Raw genomic sequence first — 26,192 nt, 5'->3', positions numbered from 1 at the left:
AAGAACCATCGTGCATGCAGACAGGGAAGGAATCACATTTTTATGCATTCTCCAGTCTCAATCTTTTTTTTTTTTTTCTCTGGGTTAGGTTTAGGTTTTTTGAGGATCAGGCTTAAATACTTTCAAAATAAATACAGCAAAGTTTATCTTAAAAGTACACATTTGGAACTTTTTCATGTATAAATAACTTCAAAGTCATTGGATTGCCTGCGTGTAATACCCCCTATCAGTTTTGCCTCACCTGCCCCCTCCTAGCCTTTCCCTCTGGTTTAAGAGGTTCAGAGAAAATGTTCTGCAAACTCAGGGTATATTGGATAGTCCAAGATGTTGCTATTTAAAAAAAAAAAAAAAAAAGAAAAAAAAAAGGTTAAAAGGACACTGTTTGAATACAATTTCACACCAAGTTCTGAAAGCTTCAAAAATGCAGATTGGCGTCTTGGGTTTGAGAGACAAGACCAAATGAAACGCTTCTACAGCTGAAGTCTGTACAACACTTATCCCCCCATTTTGTGACCATTACCTATAGACATAACTGAAAATTACAATACTTAGGCAGTTTCAACACGAAGTCACTATAAAAGCAGAGCAATAACTCATTTCATATTAACGTTTCCCCTCCCAAATGGCCCTCATAAATACTGAAGTAATCCTTCTCCTCACAGGATCAATCTCTTTCTTTACAGCGCAGCACTGAATAGGTGCAAACTTGCACTCACTGGCTTAAAAGAATTGTGTTTGTGGGGAGCAAAACATTCCCTTTCAGTGACTGTTGTATTTCTGACTATGTTATACAGAGTAGCAACATGCTTTTCCACAGTGAGTGTCCTTTGTTCACTTGAACTTGGACTGAGACCAAGAAGTCATTTTTACCTAGCAATTAAACCAACCTGAGGTACTGATTAACTTTCTTCAGAAGCAAACTATGGCAGGTTTGAGCAGATGACATGTGGGTCTAAGCACATCCAGAGACATTTTTATCTAGTCATGTAATTGTATGCATTTTCTGATTAAAAAGGCCTTAAATACTCTTGCAAGAGGTATCATTATAACATGGTTCAGAATATCATATCAAAACACATACTTTTGCCTTGGTACAACAATCCACTTTTAAAACTATTTACCTTTTCCAAATATGTGTAACTCCATATTTTACCATCTGCCCATGTCCTGGAAATTATGTTCCCACTTGGATCATACTCCATTTTCTCAGTCCAGGTTCCTCTTTGGATATAGGTGACTAATCCAGAATGTGAATAAGTGATATTGACCTCATTGTACTTGCTGATGGGTGACCATAAAACTGGGCGCCCTGTCTGGTCATACATAATCCGAAGAGTGAATTTTCGATGATCATCATAAATCTTTCCTGTTCTGGTCACATGATCAAAATCAATGGAGAGCAGGTTTCTGTTGTGCGCCTAAACGCGAAGATATAGTAAGGTAAGAAAACAATGCATCTTAATCACACACCCCACAAACATTTCTGTGTCAGCTCTAATAAAAACATGCAATGGTTTAACATTATGATGGAAAACTTAGGGCTTATTAGAGATGAGAAATTAGATAAATAACTCTGATGAGAAACAGGAAGACCAAGAAACAAAACGCTGCTTGCAGTGTTATTCTACTTTGCATTACGGGACGCTTCCCACTTCCATGTGCTAGACCCTCACCTCTGCTCTCACCTTTTCCTAAGTTTTTCTTCCTTCTTCTCAACTGTGGATGGACTTCTTGATTCCAGCCACAAAGATGTGTAGTTAAACACACAAATTAACGAAGACATGCTATCTCATATCCTCTCTCTTAAGGTCTGTTAACGTTGACAGGTCAGCTACTGCTGTGGGATAGCCCACATCAGGTCACATACCGATGCTGCAAAGGAAAGAGCTGTGCTTGCAGCTCCTGAAGACCCTGCTCACCAGTGTCCTCAAACTTCTTCACAAAACCACCCCGCTCCCAGAGCTCATGAAAGTCAGTGGCAGTGATGCCTGGTGCTGCCCATATTCCTGCTTGCAGCTCTCTCACCACATTTGGGACCTGCAAAATTTGTTAAGCTCACTGTGTCCGACAGACTGACAGAGTGTCTGTGCTACGCTCTGTTAGCATGTGTGGTCCGACAGGAAAAATGCAGAGGGGCAGCCCACTCTCCATCTGAAGGCAAGTTCAAAGCTGAGCCAGTTTCATGAAGACAAAATACATTTATCCAGTGCTTTCATCATCTGCCTCCTTACATCCATTCAGTCACTGGGCCATCACTATTAGACTCCATTTAAATCAGAGATACAGTTTAGGGAACCATAAAACATTGTTCACTGGCTTGTCTTTCTCAGATCGATGCACAATGCGCTCACTGTATTAATCTACCACATTTTATTTAATCACTTGTATTAATCTATTCCAATTAATAACTTCTTACAGCAGAGACGATGTCAGTGCAGGTGTTAGCACAGTGCACAGCACAGAGCTTGCTCCTCATTGAGACCTGGAGGCATAGCCGTAACGTAAATGGTTAAGAATACCTGTTTAATAATTCAAGCTGTGATCATATGGTAGTAGTGATTAGAAAGAGCTGCTTTTTCTTTCCCTTTTCTGTTTTTAGATACAAAATAATTTGAAAATCTAGAAGAAGCAGGTGTTCTTTCTTCAACTACCATTCCTGTGGTTTTATATACACACATGTCTAACTTTAATAGTGTTCATTTACAATAGCTGTAAAATACCTATATACCCCTGTAGACTGCTGTAACTATTACAATTTATGCTCTAATGATAGTTAAGGAGCCCAAGTAAAATGTGATGCTCAGTTCAACTGTATTTGCTTGTATACAGTCTGATGGATTAAGTTTATTATAATATATTTCTTTGCAAACTTCTTGCAATATCTGAAAACAAATCCTCTTGGTGGTAAAATAACTAAAAAGCAACCAGAGGATATACTCTGGCTCATTTTCATTTACTGTCTGTGCACATATTTAATGTTCTTATTACTATTACTATTATTATTATTATTATTGTAGAATACACTTAGGAGAAAGGAAAGTCTTGAATACAAATTGCTTGCAATCTAAATTTCAGGGATGATACAACAAATATAAGCGAAAATCAAACAGGCAGAATTACCAGCAAAGTGGACACTAGAAGTATCTGAAAGCTCACAGAGTTACAACAAGGTTTGGGTGAATGCCACCATTTCCCTAATATTCCACATCTTATGTCTTGTTTGTTTACTTTCTTACATTAGAGTTAAGTTGAATTTAACACCCTTCTCAAGGCAAGACAGAACGGTACATGGGTAGCAGGCCTCATTTCAATGGTGTCACTGAAAAGCTGATTTCAGATCCCAGTGATTTCTCAAAGACAACTCCTCCAACGTACATACAACGTTGTGAGGAGCCCCTGTGAGAGGCTGGAGCTTGTGTTCTGTTCTAAGCCAGGGAAAACTGGTTTCTGAAGTAATGTCAGGTCAGAATGCCAGTTGATGAAAACAGGGAGAAAATTCAGCTAACATCAATAGTGTTAGCAGTGCACAAAAAGATGTATTTGTTATATATTTTTAAATATTTGTTGACTCTACTTCCTTTACTTGGATAGGTAGAAATCTTGAAGTATAAACAATCACAGAAATGTGCATTTCTCTTGACATTCATTCTCAAACCTAAACTGTCAACAATGTGTAAATCAGATGAGATGACTAGTATTTCCTTCTCTGTGTTTTGATTTGAGTCAACATAAACTGATAGACAATGGCAGAGGATTTGGTCTTATCATTAGAACCTGCTGTAAGACTGGTAAACGAAGGGAGATCATTTGGTAAATGCAGTAATAAACACAGCTGTCAAAGCCTGTACCTGCAGGACTTCTGAACTGAGGCCACTTCCATTTTTTGTTATTAAAAAAAAAACCACAAAACCACAACCAAAAATAAGTAAGATTGGCCAAGCATTCAGTTTTCAATTTCATAGATATTCAGCTATAAAACCTGGACTGCATCCAATGCCAAGTTTCTCTAAGTTATGCAAAAGACAGGAGGCAACAGAGCTGCATTCTAATAAGTATATTACTATGCATCATGCTCATTGGTTTTAACAGCAGCCTTTGCTTCATTTTTAGAAGTCAATTAAAACAGCAGTTCAATTGATAAAAAAGAAGTCTTGCTAGATTAAGATTGATGCTAAAATGCCTGATTGTACATAGATTTATTATTAATATAAAATGCATACATGCCTACAGACTGTTTTATACACTTTCAGGAAGTGCCAGGGCAGGCAGTTCTGCACTTAAAGGAAACCTGTGATTAATTCCCATTTCCCACATTGATTTATACACTGAGATAAAGTTAGATGTCTGTTCCAGCATTTCAGTTAACTTACTCACTTCTGCTCTGTTTCTAAAGCAGGGAATTCGTACCATGCAAAAATCCCACTTTTAAAAACACAGTGTTTACAGCATTATTCAGAACGTGCTAACAGTGGCCTCTTTCCAAAACTGGAAATAACACTAATAGAGTGAGATGCTTTCAAGATGGTTACTAATTGCTATTAAGAATTAAAAATGTTAGGACCAGGCAGAGAAGGAAAAGCTTTCTTCTCTTCAACTAGGTCATCCTTTATCTCATTCCCAGTTACCTGCCTTCTAATTTATACCTCTTTGCACACAAAGCCTTTTGTTTCAGTGACGGTATCAGGACTGATCTCTAAGTAACATCTTTAAACCCCATTTCTATGCTTTTTTTTTTTTTTTTTTCCCCTCCGAAAACTTCCATTGTACTGGGCTTTTTTTCTTTAACCAAGAGCTCCTGCAAGTCTGTTCATTTCCACTGAGAACAGGTCCAGTCCCCAGAGCTTTTCTTTACATATATTTTCAAAGTTCAGCATCGTTCTTTCTGCCCTACATTGCAAGCTTTCTAACATACTTCCTGTTGTGCCAGTCATGGCGTATTAAGTGTTTTAAAACTTTCTTTTTAGAATATAACTCACCAGAAGTTTTCAGAAGGTTTCACAGAACCTCATTCAGCATAAGGGCTTCTAATGATGCTACGTTTTTTTCCCCAGCAGTACTCAAGGATCTGTCAACAGCAAGCCCTAAATCCCTTTCATTATTTGGCGTATGGCTTCAAACACACTATATGATGGTATTTTTGCTCCTGCTGTCCTGAATATTTCCTTTAATCACCAAGGATAGATAGCTGTCTCTGGGTAAATTCTGCTGCTCCTTTGCCTTCCTTGCCAGCTGCACTGTTCCAGCACCTTCCACCTCAGCTGACTCCCCACTCCATCAGCATCTCATGCAAAGCCCTCAGTGCTAAAGCTGAACTCCAGGCCCACATATTTCGCCTGTCCTTCAAAGTCCTTCCGATCGGCAGTAACAGCCTCAATAGCCCATCTGACCCTTTCTCTTGTGCCAATTTACATGGTGCACCCTATGCACAGAATATTTCTCATCCTTTCCACTATCAAATCCTCATTTAATGTGCTATCCCACCAGGTTCCCTCCAGCCTTGCCCTCACAGCCCTCGGACAGACGGTCCTAGAGCTCAGTACAGTCAAGGGAGGGGAAAAGACTGTAACACAGGTAGCTGACTTGGCCTTCTGAGCAGGTAGGGATAATCCATAAGCTCCCTTGACCTTGGGTAGGTATAAAAAGACACAATTTACAGAAATAAAAAGGCAATGTTCAACAGCTGTGATGTTAGTGGATGCTTTTGGAAGGACAGAAAATATAAGACAGCAGCACATCAAAATCATTCTTACACTCCTCCTTCACCTTTCACCCTCTCCCTGGATGAAGGTGAAGGAGGAGGAGGAGGAGTACATGAGTGGTTTCATGCACCAACAGACTGATCCAGAGGCAGGGCAATCAGCTGAGCTCTGGACAGCTTCAGTATTGCAGTACTTCAATGAACGTTTTACGCCTCCAGCCAGAATCCATTTAATCCTGACCAATTTGTGAATTTCCTCCCCCTTTTTTATTTCTGCCAGGCAATATTAAGGATCACACAGAAGCAAGTGAAAATGAGTTAAAAGAACCTGCAATCAATTTCAACAATAGAAAACACAAGCTGGATAATAGGAAAACTGCGCAGGATGAAGGAGTTGTATTAAATATAACTGTAATGAACAACTTGGTCCTGGCGATGTAAGCAGAATAGATGACTGACTACATCCTTTCTGCCTAATGTTTTATTACATAATATCCCTAGAGGAAAATGTGCCATACAGCTATTTAAGCACAGAATCACACAAAGATCAGTCGATTAGGTAACGTGAGCCACGGAGGCCATAGTTTGGATCCTGCCATCTTAACACACATTTGCCACTGTAATAAGTTCGGCTGCCTCCCTAGACAGGGCTACGAGGGCTCACACTGTGCTAGCGAGGAGGCAGTCAGAAGATGGGCAAGAAAAAAAACAAATGAAGCTTTTCCCCATTTGCAAGATCCTAATAAAGTAACTGTGACTATCAAATCTGAAAGATGTCCTTTCAAACAGGTGTTTCACGTGCAGTGGCCAGATCATCCAAGTCTTGCATTTCTGATGGATCAGAGCAGTTGAAATCCAAACAGATGATACACTTTAAAAATACCTATATAGTACCTCATAACCAAGAGACAATCCAGAGATTTTAATAACCTTCTCTATATTTTCAGAGCTAACAGGTGTACCTTCAGAGATAATACCTATCCAGAAAGGTTGTAGTTAATAATGCAATATTTGTAATGCCAAAATTCCCAGTTGTACAGACATTTTAAGCAGTATTCATGTGAAAACCAGAACTGATTTCATAAAAAACCTGTTCTGCAAGGTAGCAGTCTCTTTGAGCCTTAGTGTTACCTAATTAAATGCTGAATGTTGACCATCTGTCATTGTAATCTGTGAGTTCTCCTCACAGATAAAAATAAACCATGGATGCAATGTTAAAGTAATTCTTTATGAGAGCCATAGTGTAACCCTGCCAGAGGGAGTGAGGGGGTTTGAGAGCATGTCCTAGAGGGCAAAATACACAGCCTGTCTGGATACACGGGGAGGCTCTACATCACTCTGGCTGGCAGGAAAGGCACTGGTCAGGACACCCATGGTGTGCCCTGTGAGACCCTCTGCCCCAGGCAGAGGCTGGCACCTGTTATTTCCCCCAGAAGAAAGAGGGTCAATAGATCTGAGAGAGGCAGAATGTGGCTCCAACTCTGCTGCTGCGCCAGAGTAACTATGCCTTGTCCTTTGCTCACAGCTTCTTCCAAAGCCATAATTAAGTTCTTAGTTGAAAAAGAAGAGGAAGAAAAAAAGTAATTATGTCTTGAGGTCAAGTCTCACAAGCAAAATCAAACCGAGATCAAACATCCCTGTGACTGTTCGAGGAGTCTGGTTTTGAAATTCATGGCTGGGGCCCACCATTGATACAAACTTTCCATTGCTCTTCTCACAAAGTAGAACATTTCAACATGATTTTAGTTCAATGGCTTTCAAAGGGAACGCTGCACTTTACACAAGAGGAAGCCTTACCCTCAGCCTTCTTTCAAACGTGGAGATATTGCCTTTGGTCTGCTCCCTCCTTTGCCTCCATTCAATGAGATTTGAATTATGCTCTCCAGGAAGAGAAATATTGCACTTCCCTAAAGTGGGGCTGACAACCCCTGCTAGAATATGAGGCTCCGTGTTAAGCGTGATTTCCATCCCACTGGCAAAGGTGACTCTCAGAGACCCATCTGGGCTGACCCGGTAGATATTCTGCGTGTTATCTGTCAAAAAAACAACAACCAAAAACAGGGAACAGAGAAAAGTTCAGATCTCCATATCTATGAAGCAAATGGTAGATGCAATAGGGCTTTATTTGCCCCCAGGTTACAGACAGCTGAACATACACCAACTGCAGCATGATCTTTGCAACCTGTAACTTCCAGGCCTTCCCATGTCTAAAGACCTTTATATTACATTTGGCCTGATGATTTCCATTGTGAAAGTTTCCTGCAGCAGGAATAAAGAGTTTTTGCTTTCAGCTTAGAAGTATGTAGACCCACGGGCTGGGTTTTGACCACCAATATTCTGATTTTAGCATGCTGGGATCTGTTGACAGGATAGTGTACTGCCTGAATGGCTGCAATGAGCATCTGAGGTCAAGCATGAAAGCTGTTTTCAAAATGGCTAGGATGATGACCAGTCACCCATTCTCTCCCTTTTCCCTGTATCACTGTACTAAAACCTCCTCCTCTTCCCCGCTGGCAGCAGAACCCTGGGGTAGGGGCACAGTGATGGTCAGCCACGAACCTGAAGCCTGGTGCAAGAGACCCACTGGGAAGTGGTTGTTGGCAGAAAAATGAATGGGTCAGTGACAGCGGCACAGCAAGCAGCTCCAGAGGGTCAGGACTGTGCTGCAGAGGGCTGTTGAAGGCAGCTGGGGTGACCCAGTATAGCCTCCCCACCTCCCCAAAACTGCCAGAAGCAGGCGGAGGGTCCGGACCAGGTCTCCACTGGAAGGATGCAAAGGCATACAGCCACTGCTCGCTCCCGGTCTCTTGCCTGGGCACTGCAATTCCTCCACTGTTGGCACAGCTGCGCCACATCGCCTTGCATTTGGCCAGGCTAGGGATATTCATGCAGGAGGTTACTGTGGCTCAGGGGCAACTCAGCTGAGAGCCTGAATGTTCAGCGCTAAGAGACAAAAGTCTCGCCCTCAAAAGCATCCTTTTTTTTTAAGCCGGTCCACACAGAAGTAACTGGTCCAGCTCTTGAGACGTGAATATGTGGAAAATAGTTGGGCATGTCAGAAAGTGGAAATAATAGGCATTACATTAAAAACCACTTTGTGACTCAGATGTAAGTATACCATGTCTGACTGGTTGTTCACAGGGTGCTTCATGATAGTTTCAGAGAAATATGGAAATATGCAAATCACGTGAATTCATAAATATGATAGGTACAATAACAACTACAGCTGTTCATTTCTGGCACTGCCCATAGTGTGCTAGTACTTTCCTGAGACAGAATTTGGTAACATACCAACTTTGAGGAGTTTCAGATTTAAGGACACACATACAACCAGGCAGCCAGTAGATGACGCAGAGATGTGGTCACTTGGACAAAGCCTAACAGTTGATACGAGAGTATAATATAATTATTTCCACTTATTAGTGCTGTCTCTGCAATGCAATAGTGAAGAGTGAGTATCTTGTGAGGTGAGTTCTTCCTATTTTTTTCTTACAGATCAAAAGCTGAGAGGAAGAAAAGTTCTATGATTTGCTCAGTTATGAAGCTTTTCTATAGCAGACCTGGAAAGACATCAGAGAGCTATTTCCCTGCACCTGCTTTCTCAAAGCCTGAACAATCCACTGACAACAACAACAACAAAAAAAAACAAAACAAGGAGAAAAAGCCCCAGATCGACTAAACTATATAAAACCAGAACTTTGATGACGAATCTGCAAAATCTGGAGGACACTGGGGCACTGCCATTAGGCAGAGTAAATTCTTCCTGAGAGATATGATATTGCCAGGGAAATACGGAGTCACCAGCAGAGGTGGGTCATGCTTTCCTCCTTCCCACAAGTGCCGTCACCGAAGCACAGCACTACCACAAAGAATGCACAGCATTGGCTACAAAAGGCATTTCAGTCCTAAAATATCAGTGAAGCTTATAGTTCTTCTGGGCAGTATTTCTCAGAATAACAAAGCTCAGGTGGGTGTTATAGGTCAGCCTAAGCCCTCCAGATCCTAAAGGAAAAATAGCACGTAAACCTGAAGGCACCGGAGATTTCAATAACTAGAATCCATCCATGGGACTCTTCTGGGAGGAAAAGAATTCACTCGAGGTTTGTTTCTAATTAGTAACCCGGGAGAATTGAGACTAGTGTCTGGCTATTTGTACCGAAGCAAAGAAGAAACAAATGAACTAATTCTACTGGCTTTTTTTGGCGAACGGTTAAGAATGCAATAATGTCTAGGCTTTGCAAAGTAATGACTAGGGAAGAGAGAACAGAAATGCTTTAATTACCTTGTTTTAAGGTATATATTGTAGAGATAGCTGAGAAGTTTGTGGCTGTGATCACATTTTCTCTGTTTGAAGTATCAAGCTCCACTCGTGTCAGTTTTTCAACATCACTGTGGAAACTGCTGACTTCCCCGGTTGGGAAGGTCACGTTGGTCAGGTGGCCATCGGAGTCATACCTGCAAGACATGATGTTAAAGAGCCACGAAAATACATCACTATTGCCTCATAGATATTCCTAAATGAAAAAGGAAAAAAAAAGAAAAAAGTAAGCACCGTCAACACCGTGCAAAAAGTAAAAAGGTAAGAATTTGTCCTTTCAGTCACTCAGAATGTATTCATTCCCTAATCCGAATTCCTTCTTAGACTCTTGCAGTGGTGCAGGACAAAAGGCAGAACGGGAGGATGCTGCCTGCCTACATCACTCCGCTTCTGCCAGAGGTTTCGGCCGCGCAGGCAGCTGGGGTCTGCCCCGCCGGGATGCGGTAGGGGTGGGTGGCCGCTGGAGGTCACTCGCCATTCAGGCAACCAACTCGCCACCAAAAGGCGTTTTCTTACCCGTAAGTTTAAATAAAACCAATTCGTAGATTCTGTAACCCTCAAAACCTGCCTTTTGTTGCTGACACGTGAAGTACATAATATGAATGGTGAATTTAAAAAGGGGACCTAAAGCGTAACAATAGCGATAAAATTAGACTGAAATCTGCAGCGATTAAGTTGCCTACATGGTTTTTACTCTTGTTTTACATTTCCCTTGGGCCTACTCAAATCAGCAGGAACTTCTCATCACAAGTAACAGCACCAGAATCTAGAGCATCACATTTTAGTTCACCTAAATTTCATCAGTGCTGAAGAAATTCTTTCAGTTTGAAGTACTTTATGTGAATTGGGCCATGTTACGAAAAAGTCAATAAATAATTAAAAAAAAAAATCAGTGTTTCTTTCTAAGAGTTCTTTTCAGTTCTACAGATATATTTGCTTTCTGATGGTTCACATGGAAAACAATGCAGAACATTGCTCGGTGCTTGATAGTGTTTCATATTAATGCCTCCCATCTTAAAAACCTTATTGATGCTAACATTCTTACTCATTCAAGACACCTCACTGATACTGCAGATGTGTTTGCATGAGTAAAAACAACCCATGTTCATAAAAAGAAACTTATTTGTGCAGGTAGGAAAGCATAATTAAGTTTTCATGTTTTAGTAACTGTCTCCTCTCATTGACAAAACATATCCTCAGCTGGTGTATCAACCGGCAAAGCTCCGCTGCTTCCAATGGAGCTCTTCCAATTCACATCAGCAGACGATCTGGCTATGTCCTCCACTTTAATGTGTTGGCATCATTTCCTTAGCATCTTTATTTCCCCTTAATTAGTCAGACAACATCTATATGTTACAAGAAGTATTGGTGAAAATAAATCAGGATTTTTTCTCTTCCCCCCAATATGAAAAGGAAAAACTGACCAACTCTTCAAATGAAACACTGGAGAATGAACTAATGACCATCTTGTGTTCCTTGACAAATAAATTAATCAAATGTTAAATACAACATAATCTCTCTCTCACCTCCTACTGCCCTCATGCAACTTATTTACATTCTACCCCTATGCCAGTTCCGTGCAAATTGACTGGGTGCCATACTCAGTGATTAAAATTGCCTCAGATCACTACTTTTCATGACCAGAAAACTCCGCACACATTGGGCAGTTATATTTAATTTACTGCTTGATCAAACAGATACGACAGCTTGCTAGGTTATTTGGATTTGCCACTGTACCACAGAAAAATCCCCAAATAATACATTTTTATGGCGTGAATGCAGCCAGTTTATTGGAATGTACTCATGTGCAAGACTTGGGATCCATCTTCACTAAGGATCCAGTTTTGCTGCTGATAGTGCCGATGCCGAGATACAAAATTTGCTGTGTAGCTGCAAATGGGATAAACTGTTCCTGGATGGCTGGCCAGCTATGGTACTGAATCAGAATGAGACTAGAACACATGCCAGTGGACTCTGACTCACATAGATGGTCTCACTGACTTCAAGGAGAACATATACATTAGTGTCTCAGTAATGATCCCACAGCGTGATCATCTAAAGGGCTTTTTTTATTCCAGATTGCTCCAAGGAACCCAACCCTCCGAGGACAGGTTCTGCCACCTTTCACATGATGAATAGTAGCACACCGGCACTCAGATACTGCAGAGCAATGTCCTACCCATATTAATAGGGGCAGAATCATGACATATTTCTTAATATTAATTTGGGGCCCAGTTATGCCACTGTTAATCATGTCAGTGACCATTTAATCATGCAAATAATTGCATTGATTTCAGTACTCACATGAGGAAGTGCTCACCAATATTTGAAATGCACACTTGGGGATATAGCTTCACAATCCATTTGCATTTCTATGTGTAGCACAGTTAAGAGTTATATCATTTCAAAGGGAAAGCGGTCTAATTAATTTTTTCAGAGAGAGTTGTTTCTTGCAGGTGTTTTCTTGTCCTTGATTTAATAGAGGCACAGTGCCCCCCCCTCCCCTTTTACAGCTTTGATGATACAATATTAAAAAAATCTAGATGACCGAAAATTGTGCATTAGCTATAATTTTATGCAAGAGCTCTTTCAGTACTTCCATTTCATCAGATTAGAGTAGATGGATGACAAGTACTTTTGTAGGTGGTTTTCTACCTCTTAATAATTTCCCTCTGTGCGTGAATCTGACATATAGGTAGATGTTCTGAACAGTTCATTATCTTTGCTCATATTCCCAAGTATGTGTGATACGTGTTGTTAAACAAACTCATCCCTACTTCAGCTTGATAATGCCATGGGTTGAAGCTTTGGATGCGAATGCAGATCTAGCTTAAACAAAGAAGATCATTCCAAGCAATTTGAAAGTTGCTTATATGATAATTCTCTTAGTTCCAACACTATGTTCATATAGGACTCGGAAACAATTCACGTATAAGTAACCGCTTCAAAAAAATCTAATTTTCAAACTCAAATCAGGTGTCAGTTCAGAGTACGTATGGAAAATAATGTCTGGTTTAAGGATACCTAAGGACCATGGCACCCCATGACCTATTAATGGCAGAAGGCGAGCAGTATCTCCTGAAAGCACACTTACCCACACAGCGCCGATTATTGTTAATCGCCCCTCTGACTGCACCAGGTTGGGTGACATTCTGTGTACTAGCCATTCAGGAATTTCTAATATATTACGAAAATGACTTAAAATATTGGACTGAACGAAAATATTAATGACATGACTTCACTATTGAATTTTGCTGCTGTTTTTGTAGTGCTAACAATTGAAAATTTGTTAATTCCTACTGACTAGACTGGCAGAAGTGCACGGTTGTGCAAAGCCTGGACACCTTGAAGCATCAGTGAGGACAGTGTTACCTAGCCTGCAGTTAAAGCTGTGAAAGTATATAAAATTGTTCAATTTAGCAAAACTTCTTTGTGTTAGTCATATGCATCATATCAAACGTTTCAAGGATTCTTCTGTATATCATAAAATGGGAGGCACTTGCAAGCAGGTGAAACCCTTTAAGAGATCTTACTATGCTTGAGTCATACTTTAACGAATAACTTGGCAGAAGACACCAGGAACAAGCAATAATTGTGTGAAATGGTTTCCACTCAATGTCACTGGGACAGAGTAAGAATACTGAGATTGAGAAGCACAGGCCTAAAAATAATCTGCTCTAGCAATCCAGGCCCTGCAACAATGCATGGTGTTCAGCATTCTAAAGAATTAACAGGCATGACTCCGAGCTACTGTAAAAGCTTTTTTAAAGTGTCATTGGTCCATGGTCTAGATTGATGCCATCCTCAAGCAGGGATTTAAATGGATTGCTCTCAGTGTTGAAATTATTGCAAAGAAGCATGTATTTTAAGTCTTATAAAAGGTAACGCTCACATCAGTGTTTAAACAGCACCAGGACAACAGTGAGCTTTGTCTTGTTGCAAGATAATTTAAATTTGTATCAACAGATGCCTGATGGCAAGAACTGAACCAGGAAGGGCCTGTATAGTTTTTTCCCCTCTCATATTGTCAAAAATTGCCCTCTCTAATGGTTTATACTTATGTCCACTCTATCAATTTAGTCTTTGAAAGAACAATGGCAGGACAGAAAAAAACCCCATGCACTATGCAGTTTGCTCTGCTCTTATCCTACTGCTGTTTTAAGAAAATACGATTCTAAAAACCTCTAATGATGGTGACTCAACTACCTCTCCAGGTGACTTATGCAGTAAATTAATTCTCCTCGATGTTTTCTGTTCATATCTCACCTGGATGACTTTTTAGTTTAGTTTTTTACCATAACCTCCTGTGCTCCACTGAAAGCAGGCATTATTATTCTCCTTTAAGACTTTGCACTTGTACTGCAATGGTAACATATGATTTCCATCCATCACATTCAAAACCGGGGATTATGACACTTAATTATAAATAATGAGAAATCCTGACACATCACACCTCTTTATAAATCAAAAATGAGATTTCTCTTGGGTTGTTCTCTCTCTGGGACCAGATAGGGATGTTCTGACAGCCTTTTTAACTGTCTTGTCTTGCTCTTTAGAAGTCCCATCTTCTGAAGTCTCCTGAAGGTCTTGCTTATGAGGCTATTCAAACTCCTCTTACATACAGCCTTTTGCTATTACATATACTTTTGTTATTATATATCATCTTCCCCTGCTGATAGAGACAAGTTCACTTGTCTTTGAATATTCCTTCCACTGAGATTCTCAATTTCCTTTGCAACACCCCCCTCTCTGATGAGTATGCTAATTGTCCCCTTTCTGCCTTCCTCAGGAATTGGCAAAATTCCTGATTCATATCACAACTTGTTTCTACTTTAGTTACAAAAAATTCTACAATCATATTTTCATTTAGAGAGACAGGTTCACAATAATAATGTGCAAATGAAGTATAATTTCAAGCAGTTTCTGCCACTTAATGGGCCCTACGTACACAGCTTTTACATATGACAGGCTTTGGCACTTCAGAAATGGTAGTGTTTCATTTTAAAAGCTTGTGCAACAGCACTACTTGTCCTTTCTCATGCAGTATTAGTAGCAGGGTGTCTTTTTAAATTACTAGAACTGACTAAAAAAATTTCAATGTTCATTTAAAATAGTTCCTTACATCAGGCATTTAATGTCATGGACTTACTCATACACAGTTGTCCATCCATTTTCATCGCTTTTGGTTGCTAAAAGCCCTGTGTTTCCAGGATATGTCATCAGAGCCAGGTTGTAGCCTTGGGCATAAACTCTTTTCAGAACCCCATTGCTGCTTATTGTCAGCCAGTATACTTGCCCCCCTGGCACCACGACCCACAGGGGCAGCCCACTCGTGTCCCTGCGGATGTGAACTGAATTCCCATTGCTGCTGGTGATGGTGCCGATATCCCCTTCCCCGCTGTAGGTGAAATTGTAAATGTAGTCCCTAGTTACGAGGTTCAGCGTATGCAGGTGGGTGCCGTTGATAGTGAACTGATACAGTTCTTGGTCCGCTGGTGATGCAATCTCGTACATATTGGTGTCACTGAGGTGAGCCTTGTTTCGGCTGACTGCACGGATGCGAACATTGCCAAGGTCTGCTACGTACAGTGTGTCATCAGGAGAGACTGCTAGGGAAGAAGGTGCTTTCAGCTTTGCATCTTTGGCATATCCACCATCACCTGGAGGAGAAACGGTAATTTTAGCAATCTGTAATGTCCATATTTAAGCTGGTCCCCTAAGCCTGACACACTGCTGCTCCTCAGTATCATTTACAAGTCAATAAAAAAGTATCTTCTTCTAACCAATTAAATTCCTATTATTTAAGGTTGGTGCAATTCTAAATTAGTCTCAATGATGACAAACAAGAATATAAATTACCTAATTTACAACATTTTTGCTAAGGCCAAACCCCTGCTGCTCAGGAAAGCTTTAATGGCAAAATTGTGAAAGATAAAACCCGTAATACCTGAAATTTCATTCCCTAATTTTTGTCTGTTAGCATGTAGTTAAAGTAGACTCATGTTATAAAGAAAAAGAACATAAACCCCAGTAATTCAGCTAAAATGACACTGAAGGACAGATTAGTTTACACTTTCAAAAAATTCAACACTACAGGAAAACAAAACAAGAACACAGCCAAAACATGCCTTGAGAAAACACCCCTTCCAAGATCACTTGATAATTTCTGTGGTTTGTGTATTTTAAGGTTTGAGGAGGATATTTGCATTGTCATGGGCTGTATATGCATATCAAAGTGACTTTACATGAGCAGGATTTTCTGTAACTAGCAAGAAAACATATTAAACCTCATTCTTAGAGAAAAACACATTACTTCTGTATTGCTCCCCTTCTGACTGAGAAAGGAAATTTGCTGGAGAGTTTGAGCATGCCTTGTGCTTCCTGGGAGATGGACCAATTAGCTGATCTTTCTGCCACACTGACCCTGCCTTTCACCAACCCAACCCTGGCAGAATCATTAGATTTGCCACAGTTTTTCATTTTTTAGCACTGAGGGTAGTTTCCCTCAGCAGGAACCCACAACAGGATTCTTCTCAGCACTGGTCTACCTTAGCCATAACTGAAGCTGGCAGCGCTTGGCATTGCACGAGGCTCTGATTATCAGTGGGTCAGCAACGCACCTTCTCTGGAAGACCATCTACATTTTTTCCATCTCCATTCTTGACATACTTAATGTTTTCTTGTCAGTAATTAACCTTTTACTTGAAATGAGGGGCTTAAGAATTATGATGACATTATGGAGCTGAACACAGTGGTTCTTAGAGATGACAAGGCGACAACAAATTGCACACCTCTGTACATGGGAATGCTGTCCTTTATCCGATTATGAAATATGTTTTTATGGAAAAAATCTCCACAATTTGTTGCGGTGCATGCAGGGGAGAGAGGCTGTGTTACTGAGAACGTCCAGCAGTGTGGCATAGGCCTGGCACTGGCTGTTCCATTTTAAAACACACAAAGAAGACGACATTCAGAATGTTAATGTTTGCATCATTTTGCTGGTTATGCAGCGTGACACAAGCAATGAGAAGGCATAAGCTAGTGTTTTTCACTTAATGTGAAACACCCTGGTACTCTTGGTGAGAAGGGCTGCCTGATCCAGTAGCATTTATGTGCAGTCTGCACTGGGGCTGGGTACCATCTTCAACATGGGCAAACAGCTGACACAGAAAGGCAGACTGGGAGCTGATTTTGAATGGTGTGCAATCTCTATCAAAGGAGGAAAAGCTAAGACTACCCTGAAGTTCCTCCAGTGCCAAATGGAAGACTCATGGCTTTGAATCCAATCGATTAAATCCACAAAGAGCTGTTGATAAAGGTTTTCATCTTTCCAAGGAAACTGAAACGTTGCCCATCTCTCCTTCCCCTTGTCACTTTACTAATCGGCAGCTGTACCAGAAGGTCTCAACAGATAAGAGACAGGAAATAACTAGCATCTCCTTACCTGAAAAACAGTCACAATTAGGATCAATCTTGCAGTCACAATCTGATGGGGCTCCAGCAATTATAGAGATCTCACCATTGGTTGTGACCTGTTGTATACGGTTGATCTTTCTTTCATCTGTCTCTGCAATGTACAGTATGCCACTGTGAGACACAGCGATCGCCCTGGCTGACTCCAAGGTTGAATGGATGGCCACCTTGCTGACGATGAAGTGGTCGATGCCTGGCACCTGGCAGTGAATGGGGCGCCCTGCAATAATTCGTACACGCCTGTTTTCAGAGATCTGCAGGACAATGTTGTTGTCCAGGACATACAGTGAATTGTCTATAGGGTTCACTGTGAGGTCTGTTGGCCACTCTAACCGCACCTGGAAAAAAAAATAAATAAGGGGAAGGCAGGGGAAAATAAAAGAAAAAAAAATGGTTAAGACAGGAAGGCAGTTTCATTCAACCATCTCTGATCACCATGTCATCGAGGCGCTTGGTGGATTCACCCAGCACTGCTTCTCTAGTGTGTACATTTAACTGGGTTTGGCAGAAGAAGTTCCAATAAGCATACCCTTTTCTGAGGGCCAGCTTCACAGTGGAACAAAACTAGATTGGAAAAGTAATTTAGCACCCTCTGAGGGGTATCTGCACAAGTCTGTTGAGGTGGGAACATCATTATACGTATGCAGTCATGCAAATAAAACCACAACTCCATGTCATGCAACATCAGACAGAAAATCTTCCAGGTCTGAATGTTATTGTTTCAAGGTTGAAGTCAACACTGGCGGAGTGGAAAACAGTTAGAGGTTGTCAATGTCCTAACACTTTAATTGACTGTTAGTACAAAAGGAAAGCGACGTACTAGAAGAGTACGACACATTTCCACAATTTATTTACTAAGCAAGAAATGTTAGTAAGACTTATATGCCACAAGAAATATAAGCTCATTAATTCTTTGGAACATAATAATACACCAATAAATCACACTTCACATGATATAGTAGCAAAGCTGTAATTATTTATAATGATTTTGCTTTGTGAGTTTAGTATTTCAATCATGGATTAAGTAAATTCTTCATATTAATGCTGTTTGCCTTTTTCCATGCAGGTAAGAGTGCCAACCAAGCAAAATTTCTGAATAACCCTAGAGGAAATACTGGAAGAATGACCTCACTCATCTGATACCTGTTGCATCAGGATCTGGAGTAATTAAACATGCTCCAAATTAAAGGTGGGTCCGCCTGTCAACCTGAAAGACAACCAGTATGTAGGTTGCTGCCTGTGGCATGTACCGGCCCAGAGCTTCAAGCTCCAAATGTTGAGAAAGCTCAACAGGCGGCACAGGATCGCTGAATTGGAAACACTGACGGAGTAGACTGGTCCCTCTCCCCAGCCAATGGCCAGGGGAGGATCTGGACTGCAGCTCGTCTATGGAAATGTCAGAGAACAACTGAGTCACCAAGGCTGCAAGACAGACTATTTTTGTCTGTCTCGGGATGCTTTGCTTGTTATTCCTCGTGAAGAGATGGTTGCTTTTATCTGAGTGGAATTTTTCTAGACTAAATATTTCAGTCATCAGAAGAGAATAAATACCAGGCTAAAGTGTAATGGTTTTATATGCTTTATGCATCACAGAAGCTTTTATTGTTTCATTTACTGATTTTGTTGCTGGTTTTGCTCATTTTTCCACTGTGCTAATTAAAAGATCTATGAATGTAGAGACTGCAGATGCTTATACAATGCTCAGCACTGAGGAATAACATATGGTGGAGTGTGTGGCCATCGCAAGCCACCTGCTCGCCTGGGGTCAGCTCAGGAACCAGGCTGGAGGCCAAGTCTCCCTTTCTCAAGTGTTAGTATTTCCTGAATAATCTCATTTCCAGAAGTACATTGCTGGTTTGATAATTGATGTTTTAATAAAGTCAGGGCATTGTGGCTACTGTGTCTTGCCTCGTGGTTACATGGTGCACCACACAATTACGAAGGCTCACGGAGTAATCCAATTCCTCCTTTTGCCCAGTCCATTTTACTAGACAGCACAATAACTGGCATTAAGACTAATGCTGTTGGGTTCAAGATCTCTTCTGAACCAGGTGGTAGAGTCCTTCCAAATGATGATAAATGTGGTGAAACAGTTGGAAACAGATTACTCCCATAAAGGTGCCGATTTCTGTGCATGTGACTGCCCAGATTCCCCCTGCTGCGTTAGGGCTGGTTTACACACTGCTGTTAGCTCATGCTTCAACTGAGAGTTCACTGCGACACCAAATAAAACTCTTTAGTTAGCATAAGACTCTCTACAAGGCTGTCTTCAGGTAACTTGGAAAAACACATATTTGCCATGTACCCTTAATATAGAACATTTGATTGCTCTATCAAAGTAAATGGATTATTTTTAATGAGAAACAGACACCTTCAACTTTAACAGCCTCCTTCACAGATCGCTCTGCTGTAAAAATAATCTTTGGTTAACTCTTAACTAGATTATTCATGATACAAACTTCGGGCTGAAACTATCTACTTTTGCCACAATGACTCTGCATAGCACCTTGCCATGTCTTAATAGCTGGTTTTCCTTTGCGGACCAGCCACACTGCCTTTGCTCAGTGAATAATTTGAATTTCTCCTATTGTGAAAGTATGCCTGGTGTCTTGCAGATAAACAGGGACTGGTTTGGGCCAAAACAACTTTTTCTCTGCTTGATCTGATGCCAATTTGGTTTATTGAGATAGAATAAACTTTTATGCAGCTGTCCATTACACTTGCAGCATCGCGCCTAAAGCTTAGTCTTAACACAACTGCAAGTACATTTGCTTTCATACCCATCACATCCGTAAATCTAGCTGCATTATGGTAAAAATAAATAAAATTTTAGTTGGGAACTATTTTATATTTATTTAGTTGGGAACTAAACAATTTTGGTTACTACACCAGAACTGTTGCCTACCTTTCTGCTCTGTAAAGCTAACAAAAGATATGGCTACAGCTTCTCCTTCCTGGGTTTAAAGTTGTCATGGATGTATTAATTGTTTAATCCCAGATGCATTATTAAAGGTAGCATATACATGTCTGGAGATTTCAGCATAAAACCCAGCTGCTGCTCACTATCAGCTTATGCTAGTGCAATTAAAGGGGAAAAAAAGGTAAAATACACCAGTTAAAATCAAGCACACACACAAGCACAAACCCTTGAGCATTCCTGATTTGAAGAAGAATTCCACATATTTAGAAAAAATCTGCATTGTTTTTGTCAGGATAAGGCTTCATGGCATCTTACTCTAGTGCAAACTAGGGCTGCTGCAACCCTACCCCATCCCTTCTCCCAGTGCAGCCCCCAGCAGCAAGGCCAGTGTTTATGTGCTCCTACGGAAAGGAGGTTCAGGACAGTTTGCTGGCTAAAAACTAATCACCTAAATCAGCTTAAGCTGAAGTGTAACTGCACCCTCAGGTTCACTGTGACCTTGAAAAGTCACTGGTTGTTTCTTTTCTTTTAAAGCAAGTTGCCCTCTGGCAGGTTTCTGTGACCAAACCATCAGTTGTGCTTCATTCAAAGCCAATAAACATATTACCGAGAAGCATTTCAAGTCTCATCTGATATGACTGTGCCTATTAAAAAGTTTTTCCAGACAAAACTTCAGTTACGATTAGAATATTAAATCAGTTAATATACCTTTTAATTTGAAGCAGTACTTTGCAAGCCCCTGTAAAAAGTCCTCTCCCATAGATGTACATTTTTCTTATAACTTAAAACTGGGCCAATTGAAAGTGTTTTTTCTTACGCTTAATGGATTCTTTTTTTGAGCAGTGTACAGAAATGGCATTGCCGATTATCCCATTATAAACAAACAGGCAAGGTTTGTTCAGTATCAGTCAGTACCTCACACTTTCCAAAGACTGAAATTTTCAGGTGACAGTTCTAGTTTTGTTCACGGGAGACTGAGTATATGCAATGGAAATCACTGCCAAAACAAGTGAACCTTCAGCAGTGAGACCTTTTGCATATAAGTATTAACATATCAACTTTTCTGGGAATTCGGCATTTAACTGTCAACATAAAGGCTCCAGCTCTATCTAATAATCAGACTCTGGTCTGAGAAGTGCAAAATTAACACCTACTGGACTGGCTTTCTAATAGATTTTTTTCATGTCAAGTGTTCTGGAAAACACAAAGTGCACTAAGGTGGCTTCAGTTTAAATGAATTTTCACTGGGAGATCTACATTTAGGTAATTAAATAGCTCTCAGGCCCAAATGGTATTTTCTGTGTTTGTTTCTTTCTTGCAAAATCCACGTGTGCTTGTATAACTACCTATATACCTATCAATCTGGTGTGGATGCCAGGTGCCCATTAAGCCACTCCACCCCCCCCCTCCTCAGCTGGACAGGGGAGAGAAAATATAACAAAAGCCTCGAGGTTTGAGATACAGGGAGAGGTCACTCACCGATTAGCATTGTGGGCAAAACAGGCTTGACTTGGGAAAATGACTTTAATATTACCAATCCAATCAGGGTAGGATAATGAGAAATAAAACCTGAATCTCCCCCTCACCCCTCCCCCTTCTTCCCAGGCTCAACTTCACTCCTGAGTTCTCTACCTCCTCCACCCAGCAGTACAGGGGGATGGGGGCTGCGGTCAGTTCATCACACTTTGTCCCTGTGGCTCTGTCCTCCTCATGGGGAGGCTCCTCACACTCTTCCCTGCTCCAGCATGGGGTCCCTCCCACGGGAGACAGTTCTCCATGAACTTCTCCAACAAGAGTCCTTCCCACAGGCTGCGGTTCTCCTCACACTGCCCCAGTGTGGGTCCTCCTGCAGGGTGCAGCCCCTCAGGCCCAGCTGGCTACAGGGGGGTCCCCGCAGGGTCCCCAGCCCGGGCCCCTCCCCACGGGGCCACAGGCCCTGCCAGGAGCTGCCCCAGCGCCGCTGCCCACGGGTCACAGCTCCTGTGGGCACCCCCTGCCCCGGGAGGGTCTGCTCCATGGACCTCCATGGGCTGGGGGCACAGCCTGCCCCGCCGGGGTATCTCTGCTCCTGTGCCCCAGCACCTCCTGCCTCCTGCACTGACCCCAGTGTCTGCAGAGCTGTTGCTCTCACATAATCGCACTCCTTGCTCCAGCTGCAGCTGTGGAGGTGTTTTTTTCTCCTTCTTAAACACATTATCCCAGAGGTGCTACCACTGTCACCACTGGGCTCGGCCTTGCCCAGCGGCGGGTCCATCTCAGAGCAGGCTAGCACTGGCTCTGTCCAATATGGGAGAAGCTTCTGGCACCTTCTTACCCCAGAAGCCACCCCTGTAGCTCCCTGCTACTAAAAGCTTGCCATGCAAACACAATAAGTTTTTCCACAGCAAAGCTTTATAACTAAATAAATGATGCGATATTTTTGCAAAGGAGCACTGATGGGAAAGCCTGCACTCATATACTTCTTAAACACACCCGCCTGCACATGTACACACATTTAGGTGTTAGTTTGTGAAGAATACTGTTTCACTTTTGGTTTTGACCATATGGCTAAAACCTTCTGCACATTTTGCATGACATTTTATGGCTGTGGCATTTTTGGTGCTATTTTAAAAAAATCAGATCAAACAAATTCTACTGTTCATATCAAAATAAGAAAAGTAAAGAGGGAAAAATTTATCCTTGTCTGCAGATAGCGGTTTCAAGAGCTTAACTGTTTGGTTGTGGGGGTAAATTTCACTGGGATAAGTTTCATTTATCATGGATTAAAAGAAGCTGCATAAATCCCTAAAAAGGCTTCACTATTGCTTTGATTCCTTGCCATGCATTGCTTGTATATTTTGATTCAATTTCATGTAGTAGCATGAAATTCATGCCAAAATTTTTCCAATAGTCCTGACTGATGGATTACTTCCTATCTGTACTGTTCAGCTTCAAGCACTTCTGTTTAAGGTACCTTTGCCTTTACCCCGCTCTACCATTTGCATTTGCAGACTTGATCATAGCCTCTTCCATAACTGACTTTTGCTGCTAACTTCCTTTTTTCATCTCCTCTTGTTTATACTTACTGCAGCTGTTGTCGCCAGGCCAAATGCTTTTACTCACCACAACATCCTTAGAAGTAGCACTTTTCTCTCTTCCTGCTGGAACCCTTCTTTCTCCTTCCTTCTAGGAGAGAGAGGGCTCTGAGGAAGGACTCACACAAGCGGTCCATCAGAACACAGCATGTAGTTTACAAGGCTGAAGAGACTGTTTCTGCTTCTCCGAACTTTTTACAGGATGTCTCACGACATATATTTCTATTTTCTCACAGCTGACAACCACAGATAGTTTTTCATCATTTTCTGTCAGTTTGCTCTCACTTCTGAGCTCTTTCTTTTGTTGACACTGACACTGTCAGCTCCTCTCAGCAGCTTAGCTTCCTTCTTAATGGCACACAGAGACACGATTCAGCTCCTGCAGTCTGACACCAGGGAACCCTTCCCCACAATGGGATTATTGCCTCCTCCCATGCTGGAGGAGACTTTGTTTCTCATGCTCCTGATGCTGCATATTATAAAATTCAGAATTATACAGTTCAGTTGTAGCAGTCCCTGCTCTGAACTTCACACACGTTGCTCTCTTTGCGTTTGTTGTTCCTCAGTGAAAAACCCAAATAAATGAATTTTGCAGGCTAACAACTGCTGGTTTCCACCCTGGGCTGGGAAAGCAGCTGTGGCACATTTACAGATGCAGCTCGGAGGTGTGAGGCCACCAGTTCTCCAGGATCATGGCTCAGGTAGTCTCCCAGCCAACCTTCCTTTGCCATCTATTATTTCCAGCAGATGAGGGACCCAGCGCAGGAGCACAAAGGCAAGGCACCACTTCCAAGTTTTCACTGCTCTTCTTCGCTTCACTTGCCACCTGATTCACTGTGCCCTCACCTTCCAGCTCTCTTTTTGTTTCATAATTTCGTTTTTATGATTTTTTTCTGCTTCACAACTTCGAAGACCACATCCTGGGTCTACTAAATCGATAGGGGACAGGTTTCACACCATCTTTATTTAACAACAGAGGGAATATTATCCAGAATTGCATAAGCACTTTGACTATGAAAATCAATGGGACTTAGATTCCTAAGCCCTTTAAGTCTGTTTAAACATGGTACCCATGGTTTATACAGGCTATGAAAGAAACACTTTGTTAAATGCCCAGAAGGAATTGACAAAGTATTTTGAGCAGACTGGTACCTCTGAGAGGAGGAATCTTAGACCCTTCAATTAAAATATCTCAAAATAGACCATGAATTTGAATCTAACCCAAACGTGTTTCCAGTGCTGGAGTGGGAATAGATGTCCTCCAAACATACAGTTGCAGTTAATTTGCATGGCCAAAAGGAGGGAGTGGGACCTGGTGGAAATCTAGCTAACAACACGACTGGTTCCATTTTGCCTCACTTTTTAACTTGCATTTCCAGGTCCCGGCACTTGTTAGATGAGACAGCACAAAAGTAAGGTTGCATAAATCTTAATAAATCTCTCACTAGTTTTAGCCTCATCTTTCCATTTTGGGCTCAGAAGTTCTGGATACAGAAAGCCAGTGTGCTGCCAAGACCGAAAAGGTGGGAGGAAGATCTTGAAAAGCTTTAATTGAGATAGTAATTAAAAGCTATTTGAGAACAGTGAGAGGCTGGAGCTAGTACGTTACGGTGTCTTTTGTTTCCAATATCTACTGAGGTTCATAAAAGCATCTGGCCTCTGAGAGGAAGAGATGATACAGAGAAATTAAATTTCCAAAACTCAAAAAAGTGAGGAAAGCAAAAGCCCTGCCTTTGAGCAACACCAGCCGCTGTGAATATATCACCCAAATACTCTGATTTTGCCCTGAATCAAACTCAAAATTAAAATTAAGCTATTGAAATTAAAACTTCCTACAGATTCGTACCCAGGAAACCGCCTGTCTCTCCAGAATCAGGACCCCTGACAATAGCACTGCTGCCCAGGGCAGTGCTCCTTTGGCCACAGGGCTGGGAAGAAAGTGAGACTGGGGGAAGCAAAGGAGGAGGAGCTCCTGCCAGGAGGTTTCCAGTAAGGCATGTGGGAGCCACAATTTTTCCCTCAGCTGGATCAGAGCTGGAAAACACATTCCTACAAGGATCAAAACAAATGCTAACTCCACAGCTTTCAAAAGAAAATGCAAATTCACTTATGTGGTTTAAGCTTTCCCTTAAGAATTACGACATAAAACTCACAAACACAATTCTGCAAGTGAAAGAAAGAAGACTGGGAAAAACAGATATGCTGAAGTTCATATTTATAGAGGACATCTCCTATAGCAAATTCCTACAGTGATACACAACTCAACAGTAATAGCTTTTCTTAATCCATTGTAAGAGTGAACCGATTCTTTACTATACTGTAGCAGCCAGTTAAAGCTAAACAGCTATAGAAAAGTTTATCTATAACTTATGCATATTTTTTCACCCTAGAAGGGGTCCCTGGAAAGTTATTTATTCAGAAAAGGGCCCATAAGGGTGCTGGATCTAGAAAAGCCTGCCAAGCTAGGAAGGGGTGCAGAAGGGCTCCAGAGAAGTGCTAGATAGGCTCTGAGCAAAAGCTCTAAAAGGGTTCCAAACCACCCGAGGAAAAAGATCTAGCGAGTCTCTAGGAATGCTCCAGAAGCTATCGATCTACTCCCCCCACCCCTGCTCCAAAAAGCTCTAGAGCTAGAAAGGCCCCATTTCTACAAAGGTGCTAGATGTCTTCAGAAAGGCTCTCAACATCTCTAGAAAAGTTATACACCTGTGG

At 41.4% G+C, this 26,192-nt stretch overlaps 1 protein-coding gene across 2 annotated transcripts in view; it reads right to left on the bottom strand.

The window, feature by feature from the left end:
- TENM1 (teneurin transmembrane protein 1) overlaps window positions 1–26,192 on the bottom strand; it is a 344,632-nt gene that overhangs the window by 12,515 nt on the left and 305,925 nt on the right. For both annotated transcript variants that reach the window (XM_037408500.1, XM_037408501.1), the window contains 5 exons: window positions 17,461–17,827; window positions 15,166–15,676; window positions 9,981–10,153; window positions 7,496–7,731; window positions 1,122–1,418 (listed from right to left, as the gene is read on the bottom strand). In XM_037408500.1, coding sequence (XP_037264397.1) covers window positions 1,122–1,418; window positions 7,496–7,731; window positions 9,981–10,153; window positions 15,166–15,676; window positions 17,461–17,827 — 1,584 coding nt within the window. The remainder of the gene's footprint in view (window positions 1–1,121; window positions 1,419–7,495; window positions 7,732–9,980; window positions 10,154–15,165; window positions 15,677–17,460; window positions 17,828–26,192) is intronic.

The sequence above is a fragment of the Falco rusticolus genome, chromosome 14 (assembly GCF_015220075.1).
Source record: "Falco rusticolus isolate bFalRus1 chromosome 14, bFalRus1.pri, whole genome shotgun sequence".
Lineage (NCBI taxonomy): Eukaryota > Metazoa > Chordata > Aves > Falconiformes > Falconidae > Falco > Falco rusticolus.
Note: the sequence above shows the minus strand (reverse complement) of the source record. Positions and strands in the feature narration are given on the sequence as shown.